Genomic DNA, 25,509 nt, shown 5'->3' on the forward strand with positions numbered 1-25,509 from the left:
AAATCATATTAAAATTACTAAGTAAAAACTACTTAAAACAGTTAAGCACCATGCCTGGCTCATTCTCAAAAACAGCCCGACCCCCTTGTTATGTGTACATGGTAATCCTGTCTTAACCCTTATCAAAATAATTTACCAGTAAGCTATACCAGCTGCTCTGTCTCTCTCTCATTCTCTTTTGAAGGGCAATTTTATTTGGAACTTTGACTTGAAAGTAGCCATTTCCAAGGTTTCGACAAAAACTAAAGGCACCCTGTAGAATTTTGAGACTCCACTCCCACCTCATTTTTCCCTTTAGCTCAACGGTTCCAAATCCTTGGGCCTCCAGGTGTTTTGGACTTCAACTCTCAGAAATTCCAGCCAGCTTACCAGCTGTTAGGAAGTGTGGGAGCTGAAATCCAAAACACCCGGAGGCCCAAAAATTGGGAACCACTGCTTTAGCTTCTTGCAGCCTCGTTTTCTTTGGAACTATTACCTTTCCCCTTCAAACTAACCACTGTTGTTGGAGGATAATCAAAAAGGCTCTATCAATATTTGTTTTATTTGATTAAAGAATTTCAGTTCTATGGATTACAGTATGAGCCCCTGGATACACAGGGCAGATACCTGTGATTTCATTTATACACATCTAACAAAATATTCATTTCTAGGCATTTTCTAGATCCTCCAACATGACTCCATGTATTCTTGGGATTGCAGTCTGTCATTTCAATAGGGTTTACTGTTATCCATGCAAGTCTGGGAACATGTACCCTGCTATACAGGGGTTATACTGTATTTTAAAAATAACTGTTATATGTTATTACAGAGGTCCTGGTATGTAGGTCAATTTGTACTTGTTTTATTTTTGTGAGCAGGCTTGAGGCCCAGTCAGGGAAGTACACAGCCTGATATGACAGCCTGATAAATTACGACTGATACAGACAGTCATTGTCTTTTGTTGTTCTAGACCAGTGCTTCTCAACCTGTGGGTCTCCAGGTGTTTTGGCCTACAACTCCCAGAAATCCCTACCAGTTTACTAGCTGTTAGGATTTCTGGGAGTTGAAGGCCGAAACATCTGGGAACCCACAGGTTGAGAATCAGTGTTCTAGATAATGAGAGTTTCCTAGAGTATATAGTGACACAGATTAAGGGACAATGGAGAAATTGCCTTTTGGGGCCTTTTAAATATGTCTTTAGGGTCAGATGCCGTTCCACATGCACTGAGGGGTTAACCAGGCAACAGGAGAAAATGGAAATGAGCCAAAGGCCCTCCTTTTCCTCCCGTGCTGTTTTTCTCAGGCCTTCCTATCACTAATTCCATCTCTTCCTGTCTGTCTGGCATGCAGGGATCACGATAAGGGTTGGCTGAACATTGTTCAAACGGTATGTGTGTATGTGCACACATACTCTCCTCTTCCCCCTGAATGGATGGATATCATCACATAGCCAAAAAAGAGGGAGCACAAGCATAAAAACATTTGTCAACATATGTGTTTTGTAATAATCATTGCCTGCAATGCTTATCTGAGATAGACATGTTACTCATCTATCACACTGCATTAGTAAAGAACCTAGAATATGGCTTAGGTGTGTCCATGCCATTGACATTGTACTTCCCTGATGGTTGTTAATTTATTTATTCCATCCATTTTTTCTAATACTGGGCCTCAAGCCTGCTCACAAAAATAAAACAAGTACAAATTGACCTACATACCAGGACCTCTGTAATAACATATAACAGTTATTTTTAAAATACAGTATAACCCCTGTATAGCAGGGTACATGTTCCCAGACTTGCATGGATAACAGTAAACCCTATTGAAATGACAGACTGCAATCCCAAGAATACATGGAGTCATGTTGGAGGATCTAGAAAATGCCTAGAAATGAATATTTTGTTAGATGTGTATAAATGAAATCACAGGTATCTGCCCTGTGTATCCAGGGGCTCATACTGTAATCCATAGAACTGAAATTCTTTAATCAAAATTGAAGGACAGAAGATAAAAACTATTACCATCAGAGTCAGTTCATTGGTCAGCAGATGAGCAAGAAGGGAGTCATTCTGGCCTCCCTAGTAAGGGAATGACCAACTGCTGAAAAGACACACTTTCCTGAGTTTTCACTAAACATGACTGGGAGGATGATGGAACTGAGTAACAGCTCTCTAAAGACATTAGCACCTGAACAGGCTCGTATTGAAGATACTATCCTTTAGAATGATTTGAAGAGTGGTTGAGGTTTTTGCTTCCTTGTCCCCCAAATTCCTGTTCATTAGGATATCTTCCTCAACTTCTACTCCCTCTCTGAGGTATTACCACCGGCTGTTGGTGCTCTGTGCCTGTGTAAGCCACTGTGTTGACAGAGGTGATGCTGGTAGCAGGTATGAAAAGACCATAGGCTCAGACAGAAACCATGAAGGAAGAAAGTAGTCTGCTTTGAGAAGTAGACTACTTGGGATTGGATTTTGTCTGCCTTCTTTCACTACCACATTTGCAATCCTGGAGGTAAATGCATCTAGAGTTGGCGCTTCCCATTCCCTAGAGTTAGGGATGCATGACCATTATAAAAAATACATTGCTTTTTAACCTTTGAAAATACCTCTGTAAGAATTTGTAGGTCTTTCAGCATGACTCTGCGGACAACCTTCACTGGAAACTTATCATATAATTGCATTGGAGGACCCACAGATCCCTAGAGAATTGTTCTCTCTAGAAATATCTAGGTCCTCTAACATAACTGGAGTAAACTGACCATAGAGTCACACTGGAGTATCTAGAGATTCCTAGAAAGTATTCTAAATCAAATCTACAAAAGTGTAAATCTTTAGGGATGACTTACTACCATTGTTCACCAACTGTGACCAAAATGAGACAAGGACAGGAATACAAATATTTCTGTGTTCAGAAAATTTCATGCCCTTGAGAAGGGATTTGTAGCTCAGTGTGTGAATACATGCAGTCCCCAAGTTACGAACAAGATAGATTCTGTAGGTTTGTTCTTAAGTTGAATTTGTTTGGAAGTCGAAACAGGTACTCCAGCCACATATGCTTTGGATAGCCTAGGGAAAGATTAACACCCCTGGGGTGTTTGTTTTGTTGTCTGTGTCTCTGTTTAGAAGATTTCATCTCACTTTCTTTCCCTGTGATAGTTGGATTTTGAAAAAAATGACTTGTGGAAACAAGGATTGGTGACAAAGCTTCAGTGGAGACATCTTTCCCCCATGATAACTCTTTCAGGAGTGAATTTCTCTTCCTAGGGGTAGATTTCTCTCACTTCCTGTTGTTTCAGCCCCGTTCTTAACTATGAGTCCTTTGTAAGTTGGATATTTGTAACTCAGGGACCGCCTGTACTTGCTTTGTGCACAATAATTTCTGGGTTTGAATTCTGACACCTCTAGTCTTGAGTCACAAGGAGCAGTCAGATGATGTGAAAGATGTATGGCAGGGGTTCAGGAGAACAACTGCCAGTAAGAATTGATATAATTGAACCTTGGGAAATTTTCCTTTTGTAGTATAGCTCTCATAATGCTGGTCAGGGTATTCTGCGGACTGTAGTTCAAAAATATCATAATATAGTAAAAGTTTCTAGCTTGGTAAAAGAGATCTTGCTTGTCGAAGGCTAGCGAAATTTCATTTTCTCTTCCACTGAACAGTTCAAAACCAAAAGGGGCTAATTTTATAAACCTCAGCCTCTTTTCCATTGATATCTACTTTCCCACTGTAGTAATTTTAAATTCCTATTGGCAAAGAGTGCTTCACCTCAAAACTCATCAAGAATGTCTTATTTAAAAAACTATAACAGCTCAGTCCTTACCATGTTTACTTTGGGGCATCTCCTGTTGAGTTAAGCAGGGCTTCTTCTCAAAGCAGAATGTCTAGGATAGATTTCAGATATACATTAATGTACTGAACTCTTCATTGATTTGCAGAAAGGAGGAAGTTTTTATATGCCAAGAAAAGCTGAATGAGAATGAATGTGTATTCCTTAGATAAATGCAGATTTGCATATGATCAGCATATTTTGTAGAATTCTGTTTCTCCTAGCCATAGAAAGAGGGGAAACTGCACAAAGCTCATGAGCTAAAACCATAAAGATTTTATTGCACCTCTGATAGCTTTTGATGGCATAAATTTTCCTCAAGAGTACAGTACTGAGGCCATTACCTAAGAGGTGTATCACATTCGGCAGCAAGGAGAAGAAAAGGATGACCGATCTAGATCCTCTAGTTCTGTCAAACAGAACTAAAAGAACTAGATGTGTGTTTGTTTCTACTCTCCGCACTTGGCAACATGGCATTCTCGATAATGTGAGCAAATATGTGGCAAGCTTGGGAGACCAACCTCGGGTAAAGGAGTGCATTCTGGTCATGTTGTATCTCTCATTGAGTCATGACGAGGATGCAAGGGGATTCCGTGAGCTATAGAGCTCACTCCACAGTCCTGTGACAGTATATCCTATTTCTCAAACATTGCCGGAAGATGCCCTCCAACCTATTTTTTCTGGAACTTCTGCATTTTGGTGTTTTTTTTTATGGCTGGTCTTTATTTTTTATTGAAGTTTCTGGGCCTCAGATGTTGCTGAACTGTTAATACCAGAACCAGTGGTGATGGTTAGCAGGAGCTGTTCTGTAGAACTTGGCGCAACTTCGCTTTTTTGAACCTGTTGAAGGATTCAGGGATATGAAGCTCAAAAAATATCTTTCCAAGCACTAATTGCAGGCTATAACATCTAGAGAAGAGTAGGAATCATGTGAATTAGAATAGCGTCTCACAGCTAGTATAGCCCAAGAGTGACAAATTCTGGAGAGCCCACGATGGACTGTTTTTTCCATCCCTGCATTACAGAATGATGCAATTGCTGTTTGCCGCCATGTTGACTCTATGCAGCTGCAGTGAAGAATGAAGCCTGGAGTCATGGGATGGCCATTTTAGGCCATGCAATTGGAAAAGAGGTGCTGCCAGGTGTAATATGCATTCTCCCCAGCCATCTTGAATGATTTCACATTTTCCAAGGGGCATAGGATCAAGACCTAAGAATTAGCAAACACATTTGCTTCAGTCCACGTCCAAGTGAAAGCTAGTGTTAGAGAAAGCCACATGGGTTGATAGTTCTGGAATCGTGTTGCTTGAAGACATCAAGTCATGTTTGAGAGCTGCAGAAATGCTTGAGCCGCAGAACACCTTGCTTCAGTTAAGTGGAATGAACTGCATAGCCCTTGAGTTCCATTGCATCTGTATGACTCATCACTATGATGATATTGTCGGTATTACAGGAAATGAGGATCTAACTAGTGATGTGGCATTTGATGTGTAGCTTCAGGTTTTCTTCTGATTCTCTTCAGATTTGAACCCAAACATTCCACAATCTAAGTGCCTCCCTGAGATTGTGGACTATGACTCCCATCTATGTGCCATTCTGATGTCTAGAGTATCCAGAGGAGACCGCGTTGCCCTAAATGTCACAATTACACTACTTGTTTGTTCCATGTGAGATGCAAATGCAGGATGCTTTTCCCTTTTGCTGGAGTAGGAAACATTGGGAGGCTAGGCATTAATCTCCTAGGAGATCTTGGAGGACCACATTCACCCCAGGAAAAAAATTGCTGACTCATACTCTCAAATAATTTCTAGGGGAGGTGGGGCATTTCGTCATGCTTTTATTAGATCCTGGGGAAAATTTTAAGCCCAGGACAGGACTTCTTAAAAACAGGGAGTGATCAGAAGTCACTTCAGACTTATTTCCTGATCGTTGTTCATGTTGTTTTTAATGCTTTTCCTGGACCTAAAATGGTCATGAGGAAATAGGGGGAACACTCCCCCCCACACACACACACACTCCCTAAAATGCAATTCAAACCAAATTAAAAGCCCGATAAATTATTTATTTTTAGCCTTTGGGGCCCTGGGGAGTTTCATGGGATCTGTTGACTACACTTTGCCCACTTTGGTGCATTCCCTACATACGTTTAAAATCAAGATAATAAAAAGAGGACCACTGAGAGACTAGCAGTTGATCGCAGATGCTTCCTTCTACCCTGATGATAAAAGTGATTGCTTTCTAGAAAGAGGGGGATTTTTTTTTGCATCCTCCTATGGAGGATTCAACTGGAGAAAACCAGAGCATAGAGAAGGCTTAGTTCCACCTTATTCTCCGGGTCTCTTGTGAGTCTTTGCCCCTTGCTGGTTGGGTTGCAGTGCTTGTAGACTCCTCTTTTATAACAGGATCATCTCAAGAGGATTAGTTCCATCTCCATGTAGGGGATCCATTTCAGTGGTTCCCAACCTTTGATCCTCCAGGTGTTTCGGACTTCAACTCTCAGAAATCCCAGCCATCTTACGGGTGTTAGGAATTGTGGGAGCTGAAGTCCAAAACATCTAAGTTCAGGAACCACTGATCTATTTTAATTCCATTTGTTCACTGATACTCTGCCTTTCGCCAAAGCTGGGACTTTGAGTGGCTTACAAAATAAAGAGAGTTATCAATGAAAACACCTGCCCAATGAACAAACCTGATGATCATGGTGGATGAACATTGTGCACTAAAACTGGTCGAATTTCCTTAAAAACAGTTGTGAGAAGAAACAAAAATGGGAAGGGGGCTGTGAGTTAGCCAGCAGGAACTTGACAGATGGCCCCTGCCCATTGCAACCTCATTTAGGTCCCTTGTGGTATAATATGAAATTTATATGAAAGTCATAGTTGCCACAAGTCGATAGGCAACTTGATGGCAGGCAGACAGGCAAGTGTACGGTTCTTGTTGGTAGCAACTAGTGCAGTGGTTCTCAACCTGTGGGTCCCCAGATGTTTTGGCCTTCAACTCCCAGAAATCCTAACAGCTGGTAAACTGGCTGGGATTTCTGGGAGTTGTAGGCCAAAAAACCTGGGGACCCATATGTTGAGAATCACTGCACTAGTGGAACATCTAATTCAATATGTTAGTGACATTGAGTCTCCATATGTTAACCCTTTCTGCCATCTAGTGTCTATCTTTGGAGCTGCACCATGGCCTTTAAAATATTATTTTCCCGCTTCTTTGAGATAGGCATTTTTGAAGCTTCTTCCCTAATCTCAGCAGACTACATGATGCACCACTTTCCTCTCTAAAAAATCAAGTTGCTGTTAAACTACAGGTGGCCCATCCCTGTGAGAGCTGTCTGTTTCTCACAGCCTTTTCAATGATGAGACAAATAGGACAGTTAGAGTAATCCAGAGAGAAATCTTAACACAGGTAATGTATCTGGGGTCATAATTTCCTCTAGGTGTGTATGGACACATGCATACAATTATATGGAAATTATGTATTAGTGTGCCCTTTTATCATTCTCCTCTTCGTCCTCCCCCTTTCTGAAAAAGGAACAGTTTCCAACATTTCAGTAATGCTGTTGTTGGTTTTAAATGATGTAATAATGCAATGCAGCCCTCATGTGGGATCTGCATAGAACAATGAGATTTTAGAACTTAGGTTATAGGCTGGCTCGTTGGTGTCGGTTTCTACTGAAATATCATTTGTTCTCTTTTGAGTAGTGTTCATAAACAAGTGGGTAAGTGGATCGAATTATAGATCTGCTTCATCATACAACCATGTTGGACAGTAGGGATGTTGATAGTGCATTGCAGCTCCCATGTCTTTACTGGCTGTTGGGATTGCAGTCCTAGAAGACACACTCTCTTTGGACTTCATCAGATGGGCAGGAGGGAAGTGGGGAAAGTACAGAGAAGAGTGGGGAAACTGTCTTACCCCATTCTCTCCCAGCTAGGTTCGTTTTTGAGGATGGCCAGCCACCTCGTCTTTCCCCATCTTCTTCCCATCCCCTCTTTTCTGAAATCAGAAGTTGGATAACACCCAACTTTTGAGAACAGACTCTTCTCTCCATTGTAACACACAGGCAAGACGGATTCCAATGAGTGGCCACCAGAAGTGGCAGTGCGTCATGGCTTGACTGTTTTGCAAAAGTGGAGAGAAAACAGTGAAAAACATCCATGTGATGAAGTCCTAAATTCATGTAATACAGATTTGGCTCTATTAAAATAACACACCACAATTAACATGAATAGAAAATCTGTGTCCTGACTGCATTGCATAGCAGATCACAAGCTGAACACAAGCCAGCAAAGCAACGTGGCTCTTAAAAAGATAATATAATCTTAAGTTACATTGGGTCCTGATCAAGTCAAGGAGTTTGGGGTCTACTGGTCAGACTATATAGATGAAGTCCTGTGCCCATTTCTGGGTCCCAATTTTTTCAAAGGGCATTGATGATTAAAGTGCACAGTGATGATGGTGAAGGGGTCTGGAAATCAAGTTCCATGCGAAGCAATTGAAAGAGTTGAGTTTAGCCAGAGGAAGAAAAGATTAAAGGGAGACATGATATGTTTTTATCTATTGGAAAGTGTGTCATGCAGAGATGCCTACTGTCATTCAGGGGCTAGACTAAAACTGATGGTCATCCATTCTCAAGAAGTAGACATTGATTCTTCGCTAGGCATCCTTTCACACGATCACAATTACACAACGCAATCACTTTTATTGTCATGACACTGTCATATGCAATCTTGGTATTTGGCATTAGTCTCTGGTTGAGAATTCTCGGTGCTCTCCCTGAATTCTAAATTCTAGGATTCCATAAGGTTGAGTCACAGTGGTTGAAGGAGAATCATAATGCTATAGTACAGTTGGGCATGTTTTTACGACAGATGACACTTTAGGTTATTGGTGCTGTTCTGAGTTCAAATTGTGGTTTTATATACTAGTGGTTTAATTTTGTATTGTACAAAATATTTGTACAATATTTATTTTATGCATTGTTTTAGGCACCTTGTTCCATATGTAAACCTCCTGAGTCCCTTCGGGGAGATGGAGGCGGGATACAAAAATAAAGTTGTTATTATATTGTTGTTGTTGCTGTTGTTGTATGCCCCCCATGGGGAATGCCTTGCTGGGCTTTGGATACACAAAACCATGGATAATAGCGAACCCTCTTGAAATCAAGGACTTCTGGAGCATGAATAGCCAAAAGTTGTGGCTAGAAATTGCCTAGAGAGGACATATGTTTTTGGGCATGAACAAATGAAATAACAGACATGGGGGTCATACTGTAATTGTGTAATGTGAAAGGACTCTGGAAGAAAAGTCTTAAAAATCAGAACTGTTCATCCATTGAACAGATTGCTTCAGGAAGTGGGGCCAGGCTGTGGCGCAGGCTGGTAAACAGCTGCTGCAATAAATCACTCTGACCATGAGGTCATGAGTTCGAGGCCAGCCCATGGCGGGGTGAGCACCCATCAATTAAAAATAAAACATAGCCCCTGTTCGTTGCTGACCTAGCAACCCGAAAGATAGTTGCATCTATCAAGTAGGAAATAAGGTACCACTTATAAAAGTGGGGAGGCAAGTTTAACTAATTTACAACGTTGGAGTGAGGAAGTGCCATCAGAGTGGATGATGAAGCAGTTGCTCCCCCCTGTGGCCAGAATTGAACATCCCCTCAGGATAAGGTTAAATTGCCTCTGCGTCTGTCTGTCTGTTGTCTCTGTCTCGGTTCGATGTGTTTATGGGCATTGAATGTTTGCCCTATATATACATAATGTGATCTGCCCTGAGTCCCCTTCGGGGTGAGAAGGGCGGAATATAAATACTGTAAATAAATAAGTGGTGGGTTCTCCTCTGAAGATAATTTTAGTTACATAGCTATTTGTCAGTCATGCTGTAGTGGCAGTATTCCTGGATTAAGTGGATGAGTATACTGGATGATCTCAAAGTTGTTTGCCATTCTCAGCTATTATAATACAAAGAGAAGCATGCAAATATAATTTTAACATATTTATAGCAATAATAGTGATTTTGATTTGAACTGAAAGAATATGTCGAAATTAGTATACCACATGTTTCCTAAGAAACAGTTGTGCAAGATTTCAGAAACAGTAACATTGAAAGGAAGGGCAATGAAAGGGAAATATGAAGAGCCAGTAGGGATGGAAATAATATTCTATACCCCACCCCATAGTACAAAAACTTGGAAACCCTGATGGGAAGAATCCTGGTGGTAAGAAAGTTTGTAGTTTGGGACTTATTCTGCACAAACTTTCCAAATGGTTTTTTCCAGTACCAAAATTTTTATACAAACTCACCATCCCCACCACCAAAACAAAAAAAATACCCAACATGTGAATCCTTTACAGCAGTGGTTCTCAACCTGGGTCCCCAGATGTTTTTGACCTTCAACTCCCAGAAATCCTAACAGCTGGTAAACTGGCTGGGATTTCTGGGAGTTGTAGGCCAAAAACATCTGGGGACTCCAGATTGAGAACCACTGCTTTACAGAATAAGTCTCCACTGTGACTTTGTTAGGGGTATCAAAAGCAATCCAGGTGTGGTAGCATCCCAGAAATGTTAATATCAGTTGTTCTCTTGCCTTCAACAGGTGCTGTAGCAAGTATGGTTGTGAAGCAGAAGTTGGCGGAGGTAATCCTGAAGAAACAACAGGCTGCTCTGGAGAGGACCAATGCCCCTGCCATGTCTTACAGGTAAGCTGTTTGTTAATGCATGTACTCATATTAACAAAGTCATGTTTGTTAATCCGTGTACTCTGACTATATAATTCACCAGACCTTTATTTGTAAGCCAACCTTTCCTAGCCTAGCACTTTACAGATATAATGAATGACGCAATCCATCACTCCCAGTTAACATTACTAATGGGCTTACCTGTTAACAGATATTCTGATTGCTTCTATGTCAGTGTGCAGGTTTGGCAGTGGTGGGGGAGTGAATTTGTTTTTTTGTTTACTCCAAATTTTAAAACATCTGTCCAGGGTTCTTAATCTTATTTCCAAAATGGTTTCGTCACTTCGGATTGCTCTTTTAATGTGCAAGTGAAATCCTATTGTGGATTCATTACTTCATTGACATGGAGTCATAATCCATCACTACTAGATGGAAGGTTTAGCTCCAGCATCTCTGAAATGAGACACATTCCACATGAATGTGGAAAGAAGAATTTAGCTTGTGGGGTTAGTCATTTTGGCTATTGTTTTTCTAGCTGGTTGGGCTGATTTTATATCCTGGATTATACCCTGGCTTATCTGGATCCTGGTATTGACTTGGGGGCCTAACAATATTTTTATCTGTAATGCTTAGTTTTTTATCTGCATTTCTGCCTCCTTATAATGAGTGTAAAGCCTTCTTTGGCTAGAAAGGACATTCTGAATGAAGGCAGTTCTATACATCTCTTCACTTGAGTATAGAATAATTAGCATACTAAGGACAATTTCCAAGTAAACATATTTTGCTTCATAGGTTTTTTTTGGGGGGGGGGGGAGAGTTAGTTTTAAATGCATTTTATTTTATATCTCTGTAATCTTACCACAATATTCCCTGGGTATGCTCCTGTTCTAGCAACCTGAAGTAGTTAAAACAGCTTGGGATCTTAATTTGCATGTCTAGCATCACACCTCCAGTACACACAGCTTTTTGCTTCCCACTCCATTCCCTTGGCAGTGTCATGCAGGTGAGTTTGGCACACCTTCAGTTACCCAGTTGTCACTTTTATTGTGACACCCGTTGTTGGAGTAGTTGACTTATTTGCATGCTCAGTATTCAGGGTTAGTTATCAAAAGAGGAGCCGACTATTTGCCTACAGACAGCTTGCAAAACATTTCCATTACCTGTTGCCTTGATTCAGGTGGCTCTGCATAAACTAAATATTCCTATTAGTTGATTATTCCCCGAAAGCGGAAGAAGGAAGGCTGGATTTTTGTTCGGGAATAATAGAAGGAAGTATTAGAAGAGTATTTCCTGGAATTTCGAACTGGGCAGAGGGCATAGCTCAATTGGAAAATGTGTGATTTGCAGGCAAAACACTACAATTACAATTATCACTGTCTGTGATGAAAAGAAAAATAAATACCTTGATACATAAATAGGAAAGACCACCCCTGGGGGCACGAATACATTTACAAACATAGTTCATAGTTGATGAGAGTTTTGAGCCAGAAACTACCTGGTTTGCAACTCATTTGCCAGCCACTGTGCCATGATGCTGAATGAGTGTGAGCAGCCAATCTCTTTCTCCTCTTCCATACAGGTCCTTGGAGCCAATGGAACACGAAACCCCAGTCAACCCTGTGCTTTCCAGTTTCTTCCCTCCTGTCTCAAACAGTTCCGGGGACTCTCCAGAACATTTCCCATTACGGAAAACAGGTGAGCAGGTGGAGCAGAGAAAGTTTTTTTTGGCAACTAGGATTGCCAAATGGCAAAGGGAGGAAGCGGCCTTACTACTTCTGTGTCATTCACAGCTACTTGCTCTGACCTGCAGAAGACAGCTGATGAAGCCTTTATTAGGATAGTGATAAAGACGAACAGTTTCTGCTTGCGTATTGAAGTGCTCATGAAGGCATCTTCAATAGGTAGAGCAGAAATTAAAAAGAAACAGGCAAGAACCGATCTATTGATTTGGGCCCCTTCCACACAGCTAAATAAAATCTCACATTATCTGCTTTGAATTGGGATATATGGCAGTGTGGACTCAGATAAACCAAAGCAGATATTGTGGGTTATTCTGCCTTGATATTCTGGGATATGTGGCTGTGTGGAAGGGCTCTGAATCACACATGAAACTATAATCCAGGATGAAAAGCTGGAATCACTTTGAAGGTAGTTGCCATAACAGTTTTTCTGCTATATGTTGCTTGTAAACAGCCAGGTTGTAGCAGAAGATGAGAACAAGAGCCGACTTTAAGTACTGTGCTGAGACCATCTCCATTAGGTTCCTTCTATCTCTCAATTGTCCTTCCTCTGGAACTGGTCCGCAGAACCTGTGGTCCTCCAGCTGTTTTGTCTTCCAACTCTCAGAATGCCTGGCTATTGGACAAGCTAGCTAGGGCTTCTGGGAGTCCATCATGGGAACCATAATGGAACCTTTAGACTTCACTTTGTTTTCCTCTTCCTACTTTGTCACTTTTTCCTTTTGTATCAGAGGTGTATATACAATTTTCATTTGAGAGGATGAAGACAGAAAGAAAAAGAAAAAGCGGGGGGGGGGGGGGAGAGAGAGAGAAGTAATAATATATACAATAAGCTAGGGAAGTAGAAATGATGTTTCTGTTCAGCTGTTGATTTTTTTGTTATTACAGTAGAGTTTCACTTATCCAACATAAACAGGCCGGCAGAATGTTGAATAAGTAAAAATGTTGGATAATAAGGAAGGATTAAGGAAAAGCCTATTAAACATCAAATTATGTTATGATTTTACAAAGTAAGCACCATAAGATCATGTTTTACAACAAATCAACAGAAAAAGCAGTTCAATACACGATAAAATTATGTAGTAATTACTGTATTATGAATTTAGCACCAAAATATCACAATGTATTGAAAACATTGACTACAAAAACATTGGCTACTAACAAATTGACTACAAATAAAGATAGAACTGCATAAAATGAACTTACAGTAACAACATTGTCGGAAAATAAATCCGTAAAAAGTTCAGTCTTTGCTGCCTCGAGAAACAGCTGTGAATCTGGGCGGGAGGCAGTCTGTGTTGGATAATCCAGAAAGTTGAATAAATGAATGTTGGATAAGTGAGACTCTACTGTATTACATTCTCATTCTTAGTCCCTCAAGGATCAGGGCAGTAGGTGTGAGTGGGGTGTTGGTGATGAGGACATTGTCCCCAATATGAATCCCTTCTCAGTGAAATTTTCCACCACTCTCCAAATTTAAACTTCAAAGTAGGCTTATCAACATGATTTCTTATGTTTCTGTCTGGATTTGCCTCAGCATCGGAGCCCAACCTGAAGCTGCGCTATAAGGCTAAAAAGGCTGGCGAGCGGCGCAAAAACCCACTGACCCGCAAGGAAAGTGCACCCCCTTCCTTGAGGAGGCGTCCCCCAGAAACCATTGGTAAGAAAAAGTGTTGGCTCAAAGAGTGCTTGCTCTGAGAGACCCACGATCTCCGGAGGTGTTGGGAGACAACTTCCATTTCATCCAGACAGCATCTGGGGATTCTGGAAAGTGTTGGCAAGAGGCTGCTCTGAAGCATCTATTTCTACTAAGATGGTTTGGATATGGAATTCCGAGTGTTTACTAGTTTCATCATTACTAGTAATTGAGATAGACTTTTAGCCCACATGGGGCTCCATTTATTTAAAATTAAGTCTGAAATAGCTGGCTGGAATGATGAATAAGGAAAACATGGTGCTCCTCATGCCAATGCTGTATCTAAGCCTGGGGTGGATGACTTCAAGACCTGAGGCCAAATCCAGCTCTGTGAGGATTCTCCTGTAGCAGTGGCTCCTTCCTAATGACATTTCTTCCTTCTTTCCCATTCTTAAAGGCTGAAATGCCTCTTGAAAGGATTGGCATTTTTGGCCTCAACCCTTTGGCTACCACTAGAATGCCTCTCTCAAAAATATTTTTATCTAAAATTGGATTTTGTCCTGAGATTGGAAAACATTCCCTTTTCTTGATCCAAGCCATCAAGTGCTCCTCTGCCAGTCTCCCTTTCCAGCATAGATAACCTTCTGTTTTCCCTTTGTTTTACTTTCCTTGTTCATCCACAACTTTCATTTGTTCTTTGTCACCAACAGATTCATCTCCCAGCAGCAGCAGCACCCCAGTCTCTGGCTGCAGTTCACCCAATGACAGCCTTGTGCCTGAACACGGGGCCCTTCCACCAGCACCAGGACTTATGCAAGAGGTATGGACCTACGTATTGTGATCTATGAGGATGAGACCCTCATAGCTTCTGTGAGTGGATCAGGAAATATCAGTTCCTTCAGATATTTTGTGTTCTTACGCCTCTTGATTTTGACTCTCATTTTTATGGTTTTCTTGGTAAGATGTGTTCAGCGTTTCCTTCCACTGAGACTGAGAAAGTGTGATTGCCTGAGGCCACCCTGTGTGGATGAGTGGCTGAACAGGGAATTCAGATCTTGGTCTCCCAGAATTCTCATCTAGCACTCAAACAAGGACACCATACTGTCTCATCCTTCATTAAAACTTCACATAAACTCTTGTAATTTGCTCTTCTCTGAAGGACTGATGGGGCTTGAGCTCCAGCAGCACCCAGAGGGCCATGTTTCATCTCTCTTTAATGGAGCCAACAACACTTATAATATATTTTAGAGTAGTGATGGTCTGGCCATGTTTATCTTTTCAGGCAGGCTGTATTTATATGTTGTTATATATGAACCCTTCTTGTTTGCTTACTATAGTATATTTTGTTGACAAAGGGGGTGAATACTGTTAAAGAAATAAACATACAGTAGAGTCTCACTTATCCAACATAAACGGGCTGGCAGAATGTTGGATAAGCGAATATGTTGGATAATAAGGAGGCATTAAGGAAAAGCCTATTAAACATCAAATTAGGTTATGATTTTACAAATTAAGCACCAAAACATCATGTTATACAACAAATTAGACAGAAAATGTTCTTCAAAAAAGGCAGTAATGCTATGTAGTAATTACTGTATTTATGAATTTAGCACCAAAATATCACGATGTATTGAAAACATTGACTACAAAAATGCGTTGGATAATCCAGAACGTTGGATAAGCGAGTGTTGGATAAGTGAGACTCTACTGTAACAGCTTTCTTTGTTTTGAGTGGGAACTTTGGTATGGAAAAAATGAGAATATGTTTTTTTTTGCAGTTGAATGCTAATTCACAAATAAATGTGTGTGCTGCTTCAGAGGTAGGCAGATTGTTCTCTTTGGGCCATGACTAGTCCCCTTTGTTTTATTAAACATTTTATTATTATAACCAAGGCTGGGGGGGGGGGGGAATCACATTTAAGGGGCAAATTATGTTCAAACAGGGCAAATTCTGGTAGCTCAATTTGCCATTGTGGGGACTAATATTTGTATATTTATTTACCTATTTGGAGTGCAGGTGTATGTGTGGGGACGAGTGGGGTAATGTTGCTACCCCTAGACATTTCTCAATTCTGCATTTTGCCAGTCCCTTTGCCACCATATATTTCTTGGGGAATGCTTGGGGGAAAAAACATGATGTGTCTATCAGTTTCCCACACACAGTATTTTTATATTTTCTAATAAGTGTTTTGACATTTCCTATGCCAAAAAAGTCCTGCACAAAAATCAGTCTGGGAAGCTTTCTCCTGTGCAGCCATGCCACATGGACTATGCTTCTGGCAAGCTCTCCTCTATGTTTCAGATATTAAAAAATCACTTCATTTTGTCTTGGTGAGATTAAGAATTTTTGCAAATTTTAAACATTATTTTTCTATATTGGGGAAAAACATTTGGCCAAATAAACTTCTTTTTTATGCAAACTTTGGGAAAATTCTCTCTATCCTGTGTTGGAATATCTTTGAGAAATTGTGCTTCTTAAAATTGTGTAATTTCTAAGCCATTGGCTGCTGTTCCTTAGGAAGTTTCAAAGAAAGAAAGAAATAATTGTGACCAATTGATAGCAATTATAGTGCTGTTCCTGGTGCCCTGGGAAAAAATGATCATTGCTAGTCACTACATTACATAGCCCAAGAAGCTTTGCTCCAGTCATCTACATTTTGGCAGTGATGGCAGATGGGTACTGTGTTCTTTGACAGATAAATCATTGAGAAGCTTTCTCTGTGTAATGCCAAAGTTGTATAATTTGTGTGGATATTTCCATCTCCCTCTTTTGCTGCAGACACCACTAGCTCAGCGCCTGAGAATGCAAGAGAGCTCATTGGCCCAGTTTGCTCTTCAGACCAGTGGCTCCCTCCCAGCGCTTACCCTTGGACTGCCAGCTACTTCAGCATCACCTGTCCGGGTAAGAAATAAAACCCCTAATGCTGAATATCTTCTTTTTCTCTTACAATAGCTGATTATTTTCAGTGGAATCTCAGGAAGAGCATCTGCATAGCAGACCAGAAATGGAAAACCCAGGAAACCATACAAAAATAATATTTTTGAAGCAAGTAGAAAGTGGAGAGAAGGAGAAATGCCCCAGGTCCCATATTAGAGAAGTTGTTTTGGGCTTGTATTCCCCTGATGGGAAGAGCCAGAGGCAGCAGCATTGTGGGGCAAAGAATACCAGCATCATCTAGTGTAAAACTCTCATTGGTAGCAATTAAAGCTTAGGAGAGATTTTCAACTACTTAAAATATAATATTGTACACCAGGGGTCCCCAAACTAAGGCCCGGGGGCCGGATGCGGCCCATCGAAGCCATTTATCCGGCCCCCATGGCACAAGGGCAGAAGGGGGTTAGACTAAATGACCCAAGGGGTCTCTTCTTCTCTTACAACCATTATTATTATTATTATTATTATTATTATTATTATTATTATTATTATTATTATATTTTATGACACAGCAAACAAGATATATATGCTGGATTTCGTATCACAAAATCACATTATTATTATTATTAACATTGAGGCTGGGTGGCCATCTGTCAGGGGTGCTTTGCTTGTGCTTTTGGTGCACAAAGGCAGAAGGGGATTGGACTCAATGGCCCAAAGGGTCTCTTCCAACCCTCTTTATTATTATTATTATTATTATTAATAATAATAATAATAATAATAATAATAATAATAATAAAAATTGAGGCTGGGTGGCCATCTGTCAGGGGTGCTTTGCTTGTGCTTTCGGTGCACAAAGGCAGAAGGGGATTGGACTCAATGGCCCAAAGGGTCTCTTCCAACCCTCTTTATTATTATTATTATTATTATTAATAATAATAATAATAATAATAAAAATTGAGGCTGGGTGGCCATCTGTCAGGGGTGCTTTGCTTGTGCTTTCGGTGCACAAAGGCAGAAGGGGATTGGACTCAATGGCCCAAAGGGTCTCTTCCAACCCTCTTTATTATTATTATTATTATTATTATTATTATTAATAATAATAATAATAATAATAATAATAATAAATTGAGGCTGGGTGGCCATCTGTCAGGGGTGCTTTGCTTGTGCTTTCGGTGCACAAAGGCAGAAGGGGATTGGACTCAATGGCCCAAAGGGTCTCTTCCAACCCTCTTTTTTATTATTATTATTATTAATAATAATAATAATAATAATAATAATAATAATAATAATAATAATAATAATAATTGAGGCTGGGTGGCCATCTGTCAGGGGTGCTTTGCTTGTGCTTTCGGTGCACAAAGGCAGAAGGGGATTGGACTCAATGGCCCAAAGGGTCTCTTCCAACCCTCTTTATTATTGTTGTTGTTGTTGTTATTTTATTGTATGACACAGCAAACAAGATAGATATGCTGGAATTATTATTATTATTATTGCTCGGTGGCCAACTATAGTCCGGCCCTCCAACGGTCCGAAGGATCGTGAACTGGCCCCCTGTTTAAAAAGTTTGGGGACCCTTGTTGTGCCGTCGCGCCTGGGGCTGTACTCTTAGTGAAAGAGGCATGGACGTGACATCTTTCCCCAGGGGATTGCTTCTTGCCCTCCTTTAGGGAAACTGGAACTCCCAAGGACCAAAACACTGTAGTTAACTCAAAAACTGGGTTTATTCTTCACAAAGGGGGTAAAAGAAAATATACATTACAGTCTTTGGTTGTTTAAGTCCATGAAGCTTGTCCAGATCCCTCTCTCTCTGGCTGTGAATGCCGGAGCAAACTCAGCCTCAGTCCAATGACCTATATCTGAAGACAAGAGTCTTCCTCTGTTGCCAAAGGACTGATGTGAAGGCGCTTGAGACTCCTCAACGTTGTTCAGGTTGGCCCTGAACATGAAGTGTGAGTCCCAAGGGTAAGAACCTCAGAATTGGTGCTGAGAGGTAACTTTTGAAGGGCTTTTTGAGCCAAGTCTCTCTCTCACGTCCATCCGATAAGAGAGCTTGCTGGTGGAATGAAAAGGAGGAAACACAGTCCTACTCCAGGAAGAGGTGGAGCCAAATAGTTTAGCTAAGTGAGCAATATAACAGGTACAAACAACATTGATTGACAGATATAAATAACCAATCCAACTACATTTACAGGGTAAGGGCAAAATCAGGCATGATACAGCAATTCAAATCTTGAAACTTATAGTTTGACATATAGATGGCGCCACTCGCGCCGTCACACTTGTTGTACACAATCTGGAAACCTACCCACTTATGGTATTTTGGTGAAGAGAACATGGCTATCTGGGAAAGCTGGGAAGGCAAGAGCTGTGGGGTGGAATCCAATAGGGACAGGAAACACAGACACCCTAAGGCAGTGGTTCTCAGCCTGTGGGTCCCCAGATGTTTTGGCCTTCAACTACCAGAAATCCTAACAGCTGGTAAGCTAGCTGGGGTTTCTGGGAGTTGTTGGCCAAAACACCCATAGGTTGAGAACCACTGCCATAATGTTAGGCCAAGTGGATGGAATAAGATGCTCTGTCAAATTCTTCCCTTTTCCCTTGCCAGGCAGGATTTTGTTATATTCTGTCAAGGACCAATGTAGTGTTTAATTGCTGGACTGGGACACTGGGGGAACATGATTTGAAATGCTGCGGAATCATGGACACCCGCTGGCTAAACTTGGGTACATCACACTCTCAGAGAAGGTTGGGGGCAAATCCCTTCTGAACAAATATTGCCAAGAAAACCTGATGATGTAGTTTCCATAAATCAGAAATGACTCGAGGGTTCAAAAACAACAAGTTTCCTGTCAATAAGATTTTATGTACTTGGAAATTCAAAGTGTTCAATCTGCTTTCCAGTTTGAGGAATAGGCAAAGCATGGGCAGACTATTTTCAGTCTTGCATTGGCCATTTTGTGTCTTGCGAGATTCCACATGTTAGAAAGGCACAAAGTGAGATTAATATACAGACATCTCTGGCTTATTTGACAGGTTAGGGACCACGGCTTTGTCTAAAAGTAGAAATGGTTGAAAAGCAGAACCCAGTGCTTTTCATTTGTAGATGCAAAACTGAACACTAAATTGTTGTGAGTTTTCCGGGCTGTATGGCCATGTTCCATAAGCATTTTCTCTTGACATTTATGCTTCTGGAACATGGCCATACAGCCTGAAAAACTCACAACAACCCAGTGATCCCGGCCATGAAAGCCTTCGACAACACATTGAATACTAAATGTTGCTGATTGAGAGGTTGAACAACCATGTTGCTGATTGAAGGATTGGAGAAACATAATTTCTCTGTAAGTTTGAGTAGAGAGTACAGAAAAAAAAGATAGCGTTCTTACTACATTAAGAGGACTAGGGATTGAAAGTACGGCGCTTGGCTATAATGTAGATCTGTTGAAGCTGGACAATGTCAAAAGAACTTACTGTTGAAAAGTGACAAATGACTATTTTCTGCATACTTTTTCATGCACAGCTATTTTTTTTTGCTAACTAATTTTTATTTAGACAAGTTAATAAAAAATCTAGATACAAACATACAAACCAAAGTTAAAATATTTTTTTAGAATAAAAGAAAAAATATTACCACTACATACAATCTACATTATCTAATCTAAAAGCTTTATGTTCTCTATCTCATGGTTATATTCTCTCAATTTTCTACATCCATTAAATGAAAAAGAGTAATTGATACAGCATTTCCCTAAACAACAGCTCTCTTCTAGTCCAAAAAAAAAGCGATGAAGCTGCAGAATGTCTGTATTCTGCACACTTTTTCATGAAGTGATTCCATATCTTAAGAATGAAAAATGAGTCTGATTGGATAATAACAAAATCTATTTATCTTTTGGGGATGAAGGGATGGAGGATCTTGACAACCAAATTGAAGACCGTCAGAAATTGACTAGCTGTAGTACAAGAGATGGCTCTCATTGATCAAAATAAAATCCCTGGTGCCACAACTGTTTCAGGATTGATAAAGTAGTTTAATGGATTTGAAGGGATGCTCTTTTAACCACTCTGTCCAATTCTTTCTCTGTATATGTTTTTAGGGAGATGGAGATCACAGGACACTCCCTGGCCTTGCACACAAGGTTCCTGTCCTCACCAGCACCCATGCGCCTGTGTTTCTGTCCACCAACTTAGAGCAACATGACCCTGGAAGTCCCTTATCTACTCGACTCCAGCCTGTGATCATCCTAGAGCCTTCACTCGCCCATTCTCCTCTGGTGACAGGTGGGTACTCAGCAGCGTTGTAATGGAAGGGGGCAATGCCAAACTTGCTTGTCATGATTGGATTCAGAAGACATCATAATGAAGAAAGATATTAGTAGAATAAAATATAATGGAAATCTTCCTTCCTTTCTTCTCCTCCCTCTTTCCCATTACATTTATATCCTATCTTTCCTCGAGTGATGGAAAGTAGCATGACATCTCCTGTGAGGCAGGCAGAGTTACTATTATGCTGTTTTTATCTTGTATTGCATTTTTAAATCATTGTTTTACTAGATCTTGTGTATTGTATGCTATGTTGTTGTCATATTCTTGTTGTAAGCCACCTTGAGTCCCTGCGGGGAGATGGCGGTGGGGTATTATTAAAGTTATTATTATAGTGAATAATTGTCCAAAGCCACTCAGTTGGCTTCTCAGTCCTGTGAAGCACAAAACTCAGCCTTCCCAGTGCACTCCAACACAAGTCCCAGTCCAACGCTCTAACCATTCTGATTCTCTTGATCCATATGTATCTATAGAATTGTAGAGTTGGAAGAGACCTCTTGGGCCATCCAGTCCAACCCCCTGCCGAGAAGCAGGAAAATTGCATTCAAAGCACCCCCCGACAGATGGCCTTTGAGCCTCTGTTTAAAAGCCTCCAAAGAAGGAGCCTCCACCACACTCCGGGGCAGAGAGTTCCACTGCTGAACAGTTAGGAAGTTCTTCCTTGTGTTCAGGTGGAATCTCCTGTAGTTTGAAGCCATTGTTCCGCATTCTAGTCTCCAGAGCAACAGAAAATAAGCCTGCGCTCTCCTCCCTATGACTTCCCTCCACATGTCTCCTCTCAACTTTCTCTTCTGTAGGCTAAACATGCCCAGCTCTTTAAGCCATTCCTCATAGGGCTTGTTCTACAGACCCTTGATCATTTTAATTGCCCTCCTCTGGACACTTTCCAGCTTGGCAACATCTCCCTTCAATTGTGGTACCCAGAACTGGACACAGTATTCCTGGTGTTGTCTATATTCATCATAAGGCACTTGTATGATAAAGGAGAAATTGACAAGACTAGATATACAGTACTGCATTTACCTGCACAAGAAGATCTTCAGAGAAGCAAATTTTTTTCACCATCTTCACAGTCATGCTTGGTTATACAGTCCTAGAGGAGAAAACCTTCCCAGTGGCTGCTCCTACAATTAGGAATTGCCTCCCACAGGACGTTTGGTTATCTCTGACCCGATCTCTTTTCAATGACAGGTTAAGATTTTTTTATTTAGTCAGGCCTTTCACTGATCTTCTTTAACCAGGCCTTTGACTAATCATATGGCAGACTTGGTTCAAAGAGATGTGCCTCCATTTTTATTTAGTTTGCTTTAAACATGCTTTAAATGCATTTTAAGATTGATTTTGGACATGTATTTTAATAGAAGTGATGTTATTTTTTTAATGTATCATGTTATATTTTTAGCTGAACTGTTATGTTAACAGCTGGGCCTCATGGCAGGAGGAAAGCAAATTATAAATTGTGTGAATAAATAAATAAATAATCTTTTGGACTGAAATGGCACAATTGAGAAAGGGAAAAGGAAACTCTTAGCCCAGTTTTCCCAAATGGTGCTCTTTTCCTCTGTCTAAAGAAATTCTTCATTCCTCTACTTAGCTCACCACAAATCTATAAACCATCTTGCTGTGCTCTTATGTCAGGAATCGTGCAGACATTTTTGGCCTCCATCATCCCTATCCAGCATGCAAAATGATGTAGGGTTATGAGAGTTGCATCTCAAAAACATCTGGACAAAACAATTGCCCACCCTTGCATTATTTATATTTCATTCCTTTTAGGACTTTTGTTTTCCTTGAGTGATTTAACATTGTACCCAGAGACAGCTCAAGTTATGATAATGCACAGAAATACATTTTGTAGATCCTGCATAGCAGTTGATTGCATTTGGGGTTGACAAGAAGAAAAGGAGGAAGGGAGGGACCTGGTTTCCTTCCTTGAGTATTTTCCCACCCCTGTGTTTTGGTATTTCTACACCCAATTTTCTGGAAGTAAAATCCATTAAATTCAGTGGAATGTATGTTTATTAATGGACAACTATAGTGTTCCTCCAACTTTGACTTTGTATCCATTAAGCTGTTTAAGCGTGGGTAGAATCACATTAATTTTCATACTAATTGCACTTCTACAATTTTTATGTCTGGAGAAGGCTTTGTTAGGCCTTTGTATTTTTCCTTCCTCTGTTTTTCTGTTCGAGGTGTTTGTTTATTTTCACCATAACTTCCATGATTAATTTCTTTTCCACCCGACAATGGTCAGAAGTTCTGAAGGAATAATTCAAGTATCATTTTTCCTGTTTTTAACACATATTTCAGTGACCTTTTCCAAGAAATAACAGACTGTTGCATTAACCATAATAATTTCGGGAAAGAATGCTAAGCTAAACCAGTCATAATGGTTGGATAAGTTAATGAGAAGGAAATGTAACTGCATGAACTGGGATTGCAGTTTTGTGATTTTGAAAGTCAGATGAACCTAGAACATACACATTGCAAAGCAAAACAAATTATATCAGAGAAAAAATAGAAATGAAAGGGTAGAACAGAATATGCTGAGAACTGGGTTGTTGTGCATTTTCCAGGCTGTATGGCCATATTCCAGAAGCATTCTCTCCTGACGTTTCGCAGGTATCCTCAGAGGTGAGATATATTGGAAACTAAGCAAGTGGGGTTTATATAACTGTGGAAGGTTCAGGGTGGGAGAAATAACTCTTGTCTGTTGGAGGCCAGTATGAATGTTGTAATTAATCACCTTGATTAGCATTAATGGACTTGCCAGCTTCAAGACCTGGCTTCTTCCTGCCTGGGGGAATCCTTTGTTATTAGCTGGCCCTGATTGATTTATGCCTGGAATTCCTCTGTTTTCAGAGTGTTCTTTATTTACCTAGTAGCCAGATTTTGTTAATTTTCATGCTTTCTTCCTTTCTGTTGAAATTGTCCACATGCTTGTGAATTTCAGTGGCTTCTCTGTGTAGTCTGACATGGTGGTTGTGAGAGTGGTCCAGCATTTCTGTGTTCTCAAATAATATGCTGTGTCCAGGTTGGTTCATCAAGTACTCTGCTATGGCTGACTTCTCTGGTTGAATCAGTCTGCAGTGCCTTTCACGTTCCTTGATTCGTGTTTGGACATCATTGCATTTGGTGGCTCCTATGGAGTCCTGTCCACAGCTGCATGGTATACGGTAGACTCCTGCAGAGGTGAGAGGATCTCTCTTCTTCTTTGCTGAACATATCATTTGTTGGATTTTCTTTGTGGGTCTGTAGATAGTTTGTATGTTGTTTTTCTTCATCAGCTTCCTTATGCGGTTCCCTAGATATATGGTAAGAACACTTTCCTCAGGGTGGTTCTTTGTCGTTGCTCTCGTTGCTTATTCTTGGTCTCGCAGTTCTTCTGATGTCTGTGGTAGCCTAGTTTAGGTGGTTTAGTTCACCTTGGAGGAGGTGGGGTTCACAGATTCTATTTGCACAGTCTACCAGGGCTTTCATTGTGCTTCTTTTTTGACTTGGGTGATGGTTGGAGTTTTTATGTAGGTATCTATCTGTGTGTGTAGGTTTTCTGTAGACTTGTGTGGCCCAATTGTTGATTGGATTTGACTAGGACATCTTGAAATGGCAGTTTTCCTTTATTTTCTTTTTCCATTGTGATTTGGATGTTTGGGTGGACGCTGTTGAGATGGTCTAGGAATTTGTTCAGTTCTTCTCCATGGCTCCAAATGATGAAGGTGTCATCCACATATCTGAACCATGTGGTGAGCTTTTTTGTTGCTGTTTCCATGGCTTGTTTTTCAAAGTGTCCAATGTCTAAATTTTCTATGACTGGGCTGAGAGGCTTCTCATGGCTGAGAGGGCTTCCCATGCTGAGAACTATTTGTCTGTGGTAGGTGGTGTCAATGCCAGTCTCTAATCTACAGCAAGAATTCGACTTATCCTCCATAGTTTTAGGTGCTCTGATCAGTGCAGGATTCCAATTTTAAAAAATCTAATCTGTATTGTTGTTTGTTTGCTTACATTTTCCCAACATAACAGAGACTGAGAGAACTTGATACAGTAGGAAAATAATGTTACACTTTTTCACTCTCATTCACTGCATTCCCAAGTGACGTGACACTCTTAACCATGACAAGCGAATAATGCCCTTAACCTTCTCATACATTTGCCATCCTTGCCCTTACGAATTCTCATTCCTGTATAGTTCCAGGTCTGGGAGCAGTCCCCTTTCACTTCAGCCATTCGGTGGTTCCCCCAGAGCGGCTCTCGGTGCCAATCCACAAGCCCTTGGGACGAACGCGCTCAGAGCCCCTGCCGCCCAGTTCCAGAGCCGTACAACAACAACTGGCCTACCAGCAACACCACACCCTTTTCCTCGAGAGGCTGAAACACCAGACACCTTTGGGCAAGGTGAGCCATTTTCTTTTCTTCCAAGTGTTTGTGTGTGTACAGAGGTACTGGCA

At 40.7% G+C, this 25,509-nt stretch overlaps 1 protein-coding gene across 7 annotated transcripts in view; it reads left to right on the forward strand.

Moving 5' to 3' along the window:
• The window catches only part of hdac7 (histone deacetylase 7), a 281,863-nt gene that overhangs the window by 202,477 nt on the left and 53,877 nt on the right, over nucleotides 1-25,509 (forward strand). For all 7 annotated transcript variants that reach the window (XR_001730659.2, XM_016995792.2, XM_062971059.1 and 4 more), the window contains 7 exons: nucleotides 10,407-10,509; nucleotides 12,068-12,183; nucleotides 13,765-13,887; nucleotides 14,574-14,683; nucleotides 16,643-16,765; nucleotides 20,839-21,022; nucleotides 25,251-25,456. Coding sequence is in view for 6 of the 7 variants with exons in the window: in XM_016995792.2 (XP_016851281.2) it covers nucleotides 10,407-10,509; nucleotides 12,068-12,183; nucleotides 13,765-13,887; nucleotides 14,574-14,683; nucleotides 16,643-16,765; nucleotides 20,839-21,022; nucleotides 25,251-25,456 (965 nt within the window). In the remaining variant the exon portion in view is untranslated. The remainder of the gene's footprint in view (nucleotides 1-10,406; nucleotides 10,510-12,067; nucleotides 12,184-13,764; nucleotides 13,888-14,573; nucleotides 14,684-16,642; nucleotides 16,766-20,838; nucleotides 21,023-25,250; nucleotides 25,457-25,509) is intronic.

The sequence above is a fragment of the Anolis carolinensis genome, chromosome 2 (assembly GCF_035594765.1).
Source record: "Anolis carolinensis isolate JA03-04 chromosome 2, rAnoCar3.1.pri, whole genome shotgun sequence".
Taxonomy (NCBI): domain Eukaryota; kingdom Metazoa; phylum Chordata; class Lepidosauria; order Squamata; family Dactyloidae; genus Anolis; species Anolis carolinensis.